This window comes from the organism of the source record quoted next, assembly GCF_019968985.1.
Source record: "MAG: Porospora cf. gigantea B chromosome Unknown PgB_NODE_978_length_8946_cov_113.734, whole genome shotgun sequence".
NCBI lineage: Eukaryota > Apicomplexa > Conoidasida > Eugregarinorida > Porosporidae > Porospora > Porospora cf. gigantea B.
The window spans coordinates 1-8,946 of record NW_027179369.1 but is presented as its reverse complement, the minus strand read 5'-3'; the positions used below and the strand labels follow the sequence as shown (position 1 = coordinate 8,946).

General features: G+C 53.5%; 9 protein-coding genes across 14 annotated transcripts; 4 read left to right on the top strand and 5 right to left on the bottom strand.

Moving 5' to 3' along the window:
* Positions 1-916, bottom strand: KVP17_002698 (uncharacterized protein; the record flags this gene model as incomplete). 2 transcript variants are annotated; one of them, XM_068519244.1, is made up of 1 exon in its annotated part: positions 1-916. In XM_068519244.1, a coding segment is annotated over one exon (916 nt), but the record flags the coding sequence as incomplete, so codon positions are not given. The 2 variants fall into 2 exon arrangements, with proteins under 2 accessions (XP_068370878.1, XP_068370877.1); XM_068519243.1 differs by having other exon boundaries at positions 27-916.
* Positions 917-1,083: 167 nt separating this feature from the next.
* Positions 1,084-1,968, top strand: KVP17_002702 (uncharacterized protein; the record flags this gene model as incomplete). Of its 2 annotated transcripts, none has more annotated exons than XM_068519250.1 (1): positions 1,084-1,968. In XM_068519250.1, the coding sequence occupies one exon, from the start codon at positions 1,084-1,086 to the stop codon at positions 1,966-1,968; it is 885 nt and encodes a 294-aa protein (XP_068370884.1). The 2 variants fall into 2 exon arrangements, with proteins under 2 accessions (XP_068370884.1, XP_068370883.1); XM_068519249.1 differs by having other exon boundaries at positions 1,117-1,968.
* A 54-nt stretch (positions 1,969-2,022) lies between these two features.
* KVP17_002696 (uncharacterized protein) lies at positions 2,023-3,106 on the top strand (the record flags this gene model as incomplete). 3 transcript variants are annotated; one of them, XM_068519241.1, is made up of 2 exons in its annotated part: positions 2,023-2,264; positions 2,293-3,106. In XM_068519241.1, the coding sequence occupies 2 exons, from the start codon at positions 2,023-2,025 to the stop codon at positions 3,104-3,106; spliced, it is 1,056 nt and encodes a 351-aa protein (XP_068370875.1). The 3 variants fall into 3 exon arrangements, with proteins under 3 accessions (XP_068370875.1, XP_068370874.1, XP_068370873.1); XM_068519240.1 differs by lacking the exon at positions 2,293-3,106 and having other exon boundaries at positions 2,023-2,268; XM_068519239.1 differs by lacking the exon at positions 2,023-2,264 and having other exon boundaries at positions 2,513-3,106.
* Positions 3,107-3,165: 59 nt separating this feature from the next.
* On the bottom strand, positions 3,166-3,834 carry KVP17_002695 (uncharacterized protein; the record flags this gene model as incomplete). The annotated part of the gene is made up of 1 exon (XM_068519237.1): positions 3,166-3,834. The coding sequence occupies one exon, from the start codon at positions 3,832-3,834 to the stop codon at positions 3,166-3,168; it is 669 nt and encodes a 222-aa protein (XP_068370872.1).
* Positions 3,835-3,935: 101 nt separating this feature from the next.
* KVP17_002703 (uncharacterized protein) lies at positions 3,936-4,538 on the top strand (the record flags this gene model as incomplete). The annotated part of the gene is made up of 1 exon (XM_068519251.1): positions 3,936-4,538. The coding sequence occupies one exon, from the start codon at positions 3,936-3,938 to the stop codon at positions 4,536-4,538; it is 603 nt and encodes a 200-aa protein (XP_068370885.1).
* A 1,208-nt stretch (positions 4,539-5,746) lies between these two features.
* On the bottom strand, positions 5,747-5,959 carry KVP17_002697 (uncharacterized protein; the record flags this gene model as incomplete). The annotated part of the gene is made up of 1 exon (XM_068519242.1): positions 5,747-5,959. The coding sequence occupies one exon, from the start codon at positions 5,957-5,959 to the stop codon at positions 5,747-5,749; it is 213 nt and encodes a 70-aa protein (XP_068370876.1).
* A 415-nt stretch (positions 5,960-6,374) lies between these two features.
* On the bottom strand, positions 6,375-6,587 carry KVP17_002701 (uncharacterized protein; the record flags this gene model as incomplete). The annotated part of the gene is made up of 1 exon (XM_068519248.1): positions 6,375-6,587. One exon carries the CDS (start codon positions 6,585-6,587, stop codon positions 6,375-6,377), a length of 213 nt encoding a protein of 70 aa, XP_068370882.1.
* A 525-nt stretch (positions 6,588-7,112) lies between these two features.
* On the top strand, positions 7,113-8,051 carry KVP17_002700 (uncharacterized protein; the record flags this gene model as incomplete). Its single annotated transcript, XM_068519247.1, has 1 exon — positions 7,113-8,051. One exon carries the CDS (start codon positions 7,113-7,115, stop codon positions 8,049-8,051), a length of 939 nt encoding a protein of 312 aa, XP_068370881.1.
* Positions 8,052-8,093: 42 nt separating this feature from the next.
* KVP17_002699 (uncharacterized protein) lies at positions 8,094-8,946 on the bottom strand (the record flags this gene model as incomplete). Of its 2 annotated transcripts, XM_068519246.1 has the most annotated exons (2): positions 8,094-8,310; positions 8,340-8,946. In XM_068519246.1, coding segments are annotated over 2 exons (824 nt in total), but the record flags the coding sequence as incomplete, so codon positions are not given. The 2 variants fall into 2 exon arrangements, with proteins under 2 accessions (XP_068370880.1, XP_068370879.1); XM_068519245.1 differs by lacking the exon at positions 8,094-8,310 and having other exon boundaries at positions 8,336-8,782.

Here is an 8,946-nt window from a genome sequence, read left to right as displayed (position 1 = left end):
GGTCCTCGATAGATATCATAGGGTACTTCTCGCAGAATTCCTTGTACATCTCGATCAAATCATCATCGCTCTTCTTGTGTGTACCGTCGTTATCCTCAGTCTTGAAGTCCAGGTCGTAAATCTTCTCGTCACCCTTCCAGAATTCGGAAGCAGCGACGTCCATGCCGATCTTGACCTTTCCCTCATGTCCAGCGGTGTTGATGGCCTCAGTAAGGATATCAAGAGCCTCGAAGTTAGACAGAATGTTGGGGGCGAAACCACCCTCATCACCGACGTTGGTGGCGTCCATGCCGTACTTCTTCTTGATCACAGTCTTCAGATTGTGGTACACCTCAGCACCCATCTTCACTGCCTCCTTAAACGTTTTAGCGCCAACGGGGAAGATCATGAACTCCTGCATGGCGAGCTTGTTGCCAGCGTGAGATCCGCCGTTGATGACGTTGAAGGCAGGCACAGGGAGCAAGAACGACGTCTGCTTGGTACCCGCGAGCCGGGAAATGTACTGGTACAGAGGGTACCCAGTAGCAGCCGCACCTGCACGGCAGACAGCCATGGAGACCGCCAGGATGGCATTGGCGCCCAGCTTCTGCTTGCACCATCCATACTCGTTCTGGGTGCCGTCCAGCTCCTCAACCATCTTCTTGTCGATGGAGGCCTGCTGCGTAACATCCATTCCTACGAGCGCAGGAGCAATGATGGTGTTAACGTTCTCAATGGCCTTCAGAACACCCTTTCCCATGTATCGAGTCTTGTCGCCATCGCGAAGCTCAAGAGCCTCGTAGATGCCAGTGGACGCACCAGAGGGAACGGCAGCCCTGAACAACCCTTCCTTGGTGGTCAGGTCAACCTCAACGGTGGGGTTACCACGAGAGTCGATGATCTCGCGGGCCTTGATGCTAACAATGGTGGAAGCCATGATTGATGGTAAATATACTAATTCGGGTGAACGCATCAATCATGGGTCATATGTGTGGGGTTGGATTGGATCGTGCGTTAGCGGAGAGGGTTTTGAGTTGGCACCAGTTGGGGTTTAGCAGTCCTTCATTGGGTGATTTCTTTTGTGAGATATTATGCCAGCTCTGAATGCATATGGGTGTGGAATCGGAATTAGATGGGATGGGCATGCAGCCCGTCAAAGAGCGGGCCTGTGTCCTGGTGCATCCATCCAGCGACACGGATGACGAGCTGATCTTCACGAACCGATATGGTCTTTGGTGGGAGCAGGCTTTTCACAGAGCCACGTGTGTTGAGGAGCGCAGTCACGAAGATCTGCTTTGTAGAGAAAGGAGGCACCTGCGTCAGCTGTTTGAGCAGTGGGAAGTCACCCAATATGAACCAGGTCTCCCACCACAGCCACTTACGGGGTTTTTCGGTCAAGAATGGAACCGGGCATTCACCCAGACCGAATGGGAGGCTGCCAAGCGGAGGTTCTCGCGCAGAATGAGCGCCTGGCGGGAGTATCGACATTTCGAACAGACCTTATCACGCGACAAGCACAGTTGGACCCAGAGCAACGAGGCTCGCTGGGCGGCGCTGGACACCAACGAACCCAATCTAGCCTGCTGGCGGCGAGCAGGACCCAACACGCTGCCCCGCGCCTTTCGAACGCTGGCAGAAATGCGAGAGTGGAACCAGTACGAGCGCCAGATGGACTTCCAACGAGATTGGTGGTGGGTCACACGGGGTTACCGCAACGACGACCGGATGGTTGACAACTGGTCGCTGCATCTGGGTGCCTTCCAAACGCCAGAAGAGTTCAACCAGGCCATCAACGACATAGCGGCGCGAACTGAAATATGGAATGGAAATCGTAGAGCCCTCAGACTCGGCGATCCCCTCGATCCCCCTCAGTCGCCGATCTACTCGTTTTCCTTCGATCAGAGTCGGACTTTGAGACCTGGAGGTTGGTGGATCGGCGGACACACAAAGAAGCGAACAAGCAAAGTGCCGAACTGGGAGGTTACGTAGAGTAATTATTTGTTTCGTGATTCTGGGGGATGAACGACTTCAATTGCTGATTTTATGAGTGACTCCGAGCGAAGTGAGGTCTCCATGGAGTCAGAGGACGTGGAACCGGAACGTGAGGACCGAAATTCCACGCTGTTTACTGATGATCGGGAGTCCTTCAACGCTCGCTCCTCCAAAACCTCTCGTAAACTGCCCAAGGGGTTCAGCGCTGAACTGCTCAAGCAGGCAGCTGTGGGCAGTCGCCAGTTGCTGGTACAAATGTCGAACCATCCTAGGTGCGAGTCTTTTTTGGAAGAGTGAGGTTGTGGGCAGCGCCCGACTCAGTGCGTACGTAAGATGTCGAACTTCAAACGTGGTGACGCTGGCTCAAGTACGTAAATTAAAGCCAGTCACCCCCTATTCCGTCGGAACAGAAAAATGCTCCGCCGAGTTCGTTGTTCGACGGTTGGTTGCCGGGCCCAACTCCACCGAAGTGGAAGAGGAGACGATTACGGCTTGCGACGTTGTAGACGAGGAGTTGACACCCAACGAGGTGTCGCAGTTCATGCGCCTCTTAGAGCGCCTGCCTCGAGGGGGATCCGGTTACCTGCGCCTCGAAGCGCTGCCAGTCCTTCTACAGGGTAAGGCTAAACAGCTTGCGGAATTCACCTTCACAGAGAACGATGTGGAGGAGATGTTGAAGACGCGGAAGACTGATGTATCGTCCAAGGATCTCTACATGCTAAAAGCCGACCTAGAGGTGGAATTGGAGTCACTCCGGAACCAGAAAACTGGAAAGAAGCACGCAAATCGGCAACGATTGGCGAAAATAGGCCAGGATCTTTTGGACATTGACGCCAAGATGGGCCTCTCTCGCAAACGTGTGCCCCAGACAGACCTCGTTTCGCGAATGAAGAAGCCTACGATGATTTCTGCCCCCAGTCCGAACCCTTACTCAAGAAGAGAGTGCAGACCCACGGTGATGTGGGCCACCACAGAGAATCGCACAGCTGACACGAAGCCCAAGACAGTGGTGGCGCCCACCCCAGAGTTAGGCGTTCTGCCAATAGAGGTTCAACAGAACTTCACCAGCGATGTGATTGCCTGGAGGGCGGCGATTAGCCGTCGGCACGCAGAGCTCTTGGAGCTCACTCAATGAACTGGACTAGGTCGAAGATTGGAGGTAATTTCCGCGGAGCCCGTTCCCACCTCCAGTCACTACGAAGCTGAAGTATGTACAGCTCCCAACTTATCACGTGTCGTATGACTGAGTGAGAATGTCAGGAGTGGCCCACGAGTGTCCAAACATGCCCAGAAACATTCACCAGCCAACCACTCTATTGTAGGGAGTAATTTTCTGATCGCGTCGTGCAGGCGTGTCAGGTTGTCTATCTCGAAGGACACTCGTGCCACTGAGAATTTACAGGGGACGCTGACGAGTAGCAGTGAGGTGGAGTCCACGTTTTCCATCAGCCGGGCTACGGATGACCCCGACCTCGCCGGCCGCGGGGCGGCCTGGTAGTAGCACATCAGAGTGGCGAGCTGGTGACCTAACTCTCTGCGCTGGTCTGGCAAGAACTCCATCACGCGTTTTAGCTCTCGTTGCTGGTGTTGCTGCTCCCTCCAGAACCTGCGAGCCTCCTTCAACGCGGGGGCGAGGTCACCAAGGATAAGTAGATCGCCTTTCGGCAGCATGGACAAATCAAACACCTTCCGATCTGCGTCAGCCAGCAGGCGCGAGGATGATTTAAGTGCTCGCAACTCGCAGTCCTCCTTCTCTGCGGCCGCTGATTCGACCTCCCTCAAACGGCGCATCTCGCTAAGGTGTTGCGCCAGGCTCGCAGCTCGCTTTCGAGGCAGCTCCTCTGGTTGGAAGTCCCAAGGCATCTGGAAGCTATCACGCCACAAAAAATCCAATGCAACTGCTCGCAGCATTGGGGCACCTCCACTCTTCATACGGCAGCGCATCGAATTGTGCTCATTTTCAAATGGCGAGTACTTCCTATCTGCTCAGCTTCAACGCCATACAGGCGGCTCTGTGGTCTACTGTGCTTTATCAAGCCGGGACAAGTCTTACTGCGGCAGTTGGAGTAGAACAGTTCTTTCACGAGCACTTCTTTTTTTTGAGGTGGACGCAGACGTTGAGCCTCCTGGATGTTCTGCATTCGTGGCTGCGAATTTCCAAGAGCGGTCCTCTTGTGACTGCGCTGCAGACGGGGTCGAGGCTCGCCATCGTTTGTCTTTGGGTGCACTGCGAGGCTGCCCACCAAACTCTGGCCTTTTACGGTTGTGTTCTCGCGTGGAGTCTGTCGGAGGTTATACGATCAGTCTACTATATCGTTAGTCTTGTGGCTGGCGAGCCTGAGTTGATTCCCCCAGTGCTGGTATGGATCCGCTATTCGGGGTTCATTGTGCTGTATCCTGTGGGGGTAGCGTCGGAATTGCTGTGTGTACGGAAAGTACTACTGACGTCATCGACGCTACGTTGGGCCTACTGGTGTCTGGTGTTCGTTTATTTACCTGGATTCCCTTATCTCTACGGACACATGCTATCTCTTCGCTCACGAAAGCTGAAACTGAAACATGATTGAGTTAATTTGAATGCATCAACCTCGAGGACGGCTGATCTTCACCACCTGCCCGCCGGTGGAGGTGCGAGCGCGTTTACGGCTTGGCGGAGCTTCATCGTCAGTACTGCAGTTTGCAGTCAGTTTACGAGGCCTTCCTCGACGGCGTTTTATGATAGGGACAGACGACGAGCCAGACGTTTCCGAACTTTCATCTTTTTTCAGACCGTGGCTCGATACTTTTGGTACCTCATTGGGCTGGGCCAGCGCAACCACTACACTCGCGTCCGCTGGGGTCTTCCTCGGTCTACCGCGAGATCGTTTGGTGACAGGAGAGATTGCAAGGGTGTCGTTGGGTGGGGGGTCTTTCCGAGGTCGCCCTCTTGGTCGTTTTATTGCAGCTGGTTGATCCTCTGGTGCCCGAGGGTGCTTTCGAGGTCTACCTCGGGGCCTTTTCAGCAGTGGGGCCTCTTGAACAGGATTTTTCCTTGGGCGGCCACGCTTGCGTTTTGCAGGTGCGTTGGCGCTGATATCAACCATCTCAAACGTAGGGTCGCTCGCTGTCACTGAATAGTCGGCCTTAGACATGATTAAAGGTTCAATTAAGCTAATTGACTTACCGAAGTGGACGTGTCGAGAACTCTTGGGGCTTGTCTTCGGCGTGAAATACCCTGTCAAGCACCTCACAATAGACCTGAAAGGACTAGTGGGTGTCTCCATTTCGATCTGTGTGCAGTGTGCACCACGTCAATCCTAGTGATCACATTTTGTTACATGAGTGTCGTTCTGCTAACACGTGAAAACACATCATTTCTATGGAACGAGTCGTGACGAAATCTTGGAGCCAGTCAAGCCACTCCTTTGACCAGCCAACCAACGCGCCCCTCGCCACATTAACAGACAAGGATGTCTACGTGCCGCACAAGTCAGTATTCATCCCGCCGCATATGGGTGTACGTGTAAGCACTCCCTACCGCATTGACGAAGTAAGAACCTTTGAAGGTCGGATCGATTTTATTCCCGAAGTAATGTCGTCGTCGTCGTCGTTGTCGTCGACGTCATCTTCGTCGAGCTCAAGTACAAATAAGAAGAGCACGAAAAGACGACACCGGAAGCGGCATGCTCGCACGAGTGGCCACGTGAGTCGAAAGCATCGCGACCGCGCTGCCTCATCGGGCAGCGCGGATGGGAGCCGACTCGCCGTGAACTGCGACGAGTGCAAGGACAAGTGCTCACATTGCGTCGTCAGCCGTATGGCGGTTTCTGGTGGAGGCGTCGATAACCGGCACACCGCAAGTCACCGCCACGCAAGTCACCGCCACGCAAGTCACCGCCATGCAAGTCATCGCCATGCAAGTCACCGGCATGCCAGCCACCAGCAGATCGCTAATCGTCGACAAAGTAGCCACGACCACGCTACTCATCATGTGCACTCGGCGGGTCATAGAGGAGCCAGCGACCGTACTACGTCCCGGGTAACCACAGGAATGATCTCGGGAAGGCATTTGAGCGGTTTTTTTGATGGCGCATCGCAAGGCGATTATTCCAGCAGTCTCAAACATACAAGGGTTCGACCACCTTCGATGGGGCGCTACCACATGGCTCAGGGCCCTGGTGATCACCGCTACAGGGCACGCAACTACTACCACTCTGTGCGTTCCCTTCCTGCACACAGCGTAAATCCCTTTGGCGATACGACGCAATTCGCCTGCTACAAGGGCGAGCTGTCCGACGATAATAGCTCGAGCATCGTTCACATCATGAACAAGAAGCGCTCTGAGTTTCGTTCAGGGAGGACGTGCCGCAGGGAGGCACAAGGCATGCATAAACTGGATTGCCGATGCTAGTGATTCACGAATGTCACTTTGCGCTCTTCTCGTTTGGCGGTGCGTCGCCCTTCGGCATCACCACGTACTCTACTCGCTTACGGGGCTGCGAAGCCTGCTGTACCGTAGGGGCGGCCTGGTAAGAGGGGGCTATTGGTTGGTACTGCACAGGAGTTCTCAACATCGTAGAGGGTTGGTAGATGGCTTGAGGTTGAAAAGGGCCCGCAGGCTGGAAAGTTGGCTGCATATGGTGGTACAGGTGCTGCACATTGGGAGAGGCATCAAAACTTTGTAGCCCGGATGTCCCGAAACGCGGCTGTGAGATGGCATAGGGTCGTTGGCAGCAGCAATGGGGTTCGGGGAGACGTGTGGCGGGCCGGATCAGAGGAGCTTTCTTAATCTGATATTGCTTCATAATGTTATCTAAAGAATATTTCTTATGAAAAATATCATAATGTTTCTAAAATTGTGATCAAAACGCTCAGGTGGTTTTTATGATTCAAGGGTCTCGGTCTCGTGGGTGCTTTTCTAAGCCTTCTTCTGAAGGCGAAAGGGTGAATACAACTGCCACAAGGTTCGGTGTTCTCGAAAGGCGGATATGCTAACGACTGTGCCGCCCCAACGGAGAAGACGTTGGATTGTGCTGGCGTCGGGTCTCTGGACTTCCGGGAAGCTTCCTCCATCGCTAACTGAGATTGTTGGGTCGACTCGGAAGAGGAGCGATCTGGTTGCTGTATCAAGAGAGTCAGATGAATGCGAACCTTCTCACAACATGCCCACGACACTTGAGGCAGTTCGCTTGCTGGAACAGGTCGAAGAGATCAAAGCTGTTCAAACGATCGATGAGGCGGGAGAGGAAATCCCAGAGACCGAAAGAGTTGAACATGTAAAAGAGGTTGAAGAGGACGAGGTGGAACGGGTGGATTCGCAGGTATCCAATGCAGAGGGCGCAGCTTGCTTACAAGAACAGGTTGAAGAGATCAAAGCTGTTCAAGCGACCCAAGAGGCGGAAGACGAAATCCCAGAGACCGAAAGAGTTGAACATGTAAAAGAGGTTGAAGAGGACGATTCGCAGGTATCCAATGCAGAGGGCGCAGCTTGCTTACTAGAACAGATTGAAGAGATCAAAGCTGTTCAAGCGATCCAAGAGGCGGGAGACGAAATCCCAGAGACCGAAAGAGTTGAACGTGTAAAAGAGGTTGAAGAGGACGAGGTGGAACGGGTGGATTCGGAGGTATCCAATGCAGAGGACATGCACCTCCGGTCCCTTGCGACATGGAAATCCGTAGAGCGTCTGCTGCTAGCCCACCCCGAATTCGACAGGTACAGGAACAAGTACATTCGTTCTAAGGTTGCGTGTGGGCGCGCTCACACCTACGCAGACTTAGAACAGCTGCTAAAAGAACGGCATCAACCGGTAGACCAGATTTTTCTTCTGGCTGCGATGTCACGGCTTTCCTGGTTCGACTGGACTGCAGCCACGACGCCGCTGAAACGGGCGTTGGACGTTAACGGCATATCAGCTGACGTGCAAAACTACCTAGCAGGCAACCTCTATAAGAATTACCAAATGAGCACGGAGATTCACTCACTTGGGCAATTTCTGCTTTCGCAGATGCAAGACGCCAAATCTGACGGAATTTACCTGGCAGTCGCATTTGATGCATGCACACAAGCCTACAACTACTACAAGCACAACAAGATTTTGTGATACTGGCATAGCAGTCTCCATTCTTCCAACCCCCTCGAACTTTCACCAACCTTGGAAGGGGTCGCTATCTCCTGTTACAGCTGGCACTTTCGTATTATCATCAGGGTAGGTGTCGAAGAAGGTAGCTTGGGCGACTGCATTAGCTGGGGGCTCCCAGGGGGGTTGCATCCGGCGGTTTAGCACACTTTTGAAAGAAATCTCCGCCAGCCAGGCATGCTGGCGTAGGGAGCTGATCCCAGACCAATCAATGTAGCCAGTGCTGCGTGTAACTTAGACGGACTGCCCTACCGGCGCTCAGGGTCATGGGTAAGCAGCCGCTTCATGCAGCCTCTGGCCATGGCCGAGGCCCCACGAGGGAAACGAATCAGCCCGTTCAGAATCTTGGAGTAAGTTCCTTTGTTGTCTTTATCACTAAAGGGTGGGACTCCGTACAACATCTCATAAATCAGCACTCCTAGCGACCACCAGTCAACGCTGTATGAGTACCTGTCACCCCTCAGTATCTCTGGGGCCATATAGTCGGGGGTTCCACACATGGTAGTGGTGCGCAGGCCCTTGGGAAGACGCTTGGCGAATCCGAAGTCAGTCAGCTTCATGTACCCCTCGTGGTCGATGAGCAGGTTCTCTGGCTTCAGGTCGCGGAAGACGATCTCCTTGTTGTGCAAGTACTCCCAAGTCAAAACGATGCACGCAACGTAGAACTTACAGTGCTCCTCGGGAAGCTTCTGCATCTTCCTCAGGTACGTAAAAAACTCAGCACCTCCAACATACTCCAGTATGAGGTACACGTACTTATCGTCTTTGAAGCTACCCAAGCACTGAACCACCAGGGGATGGTTTATCGCTAACAGAATACTGCGCTCGCAGTTGATATGCGTCACTTGTCGACGCCGAA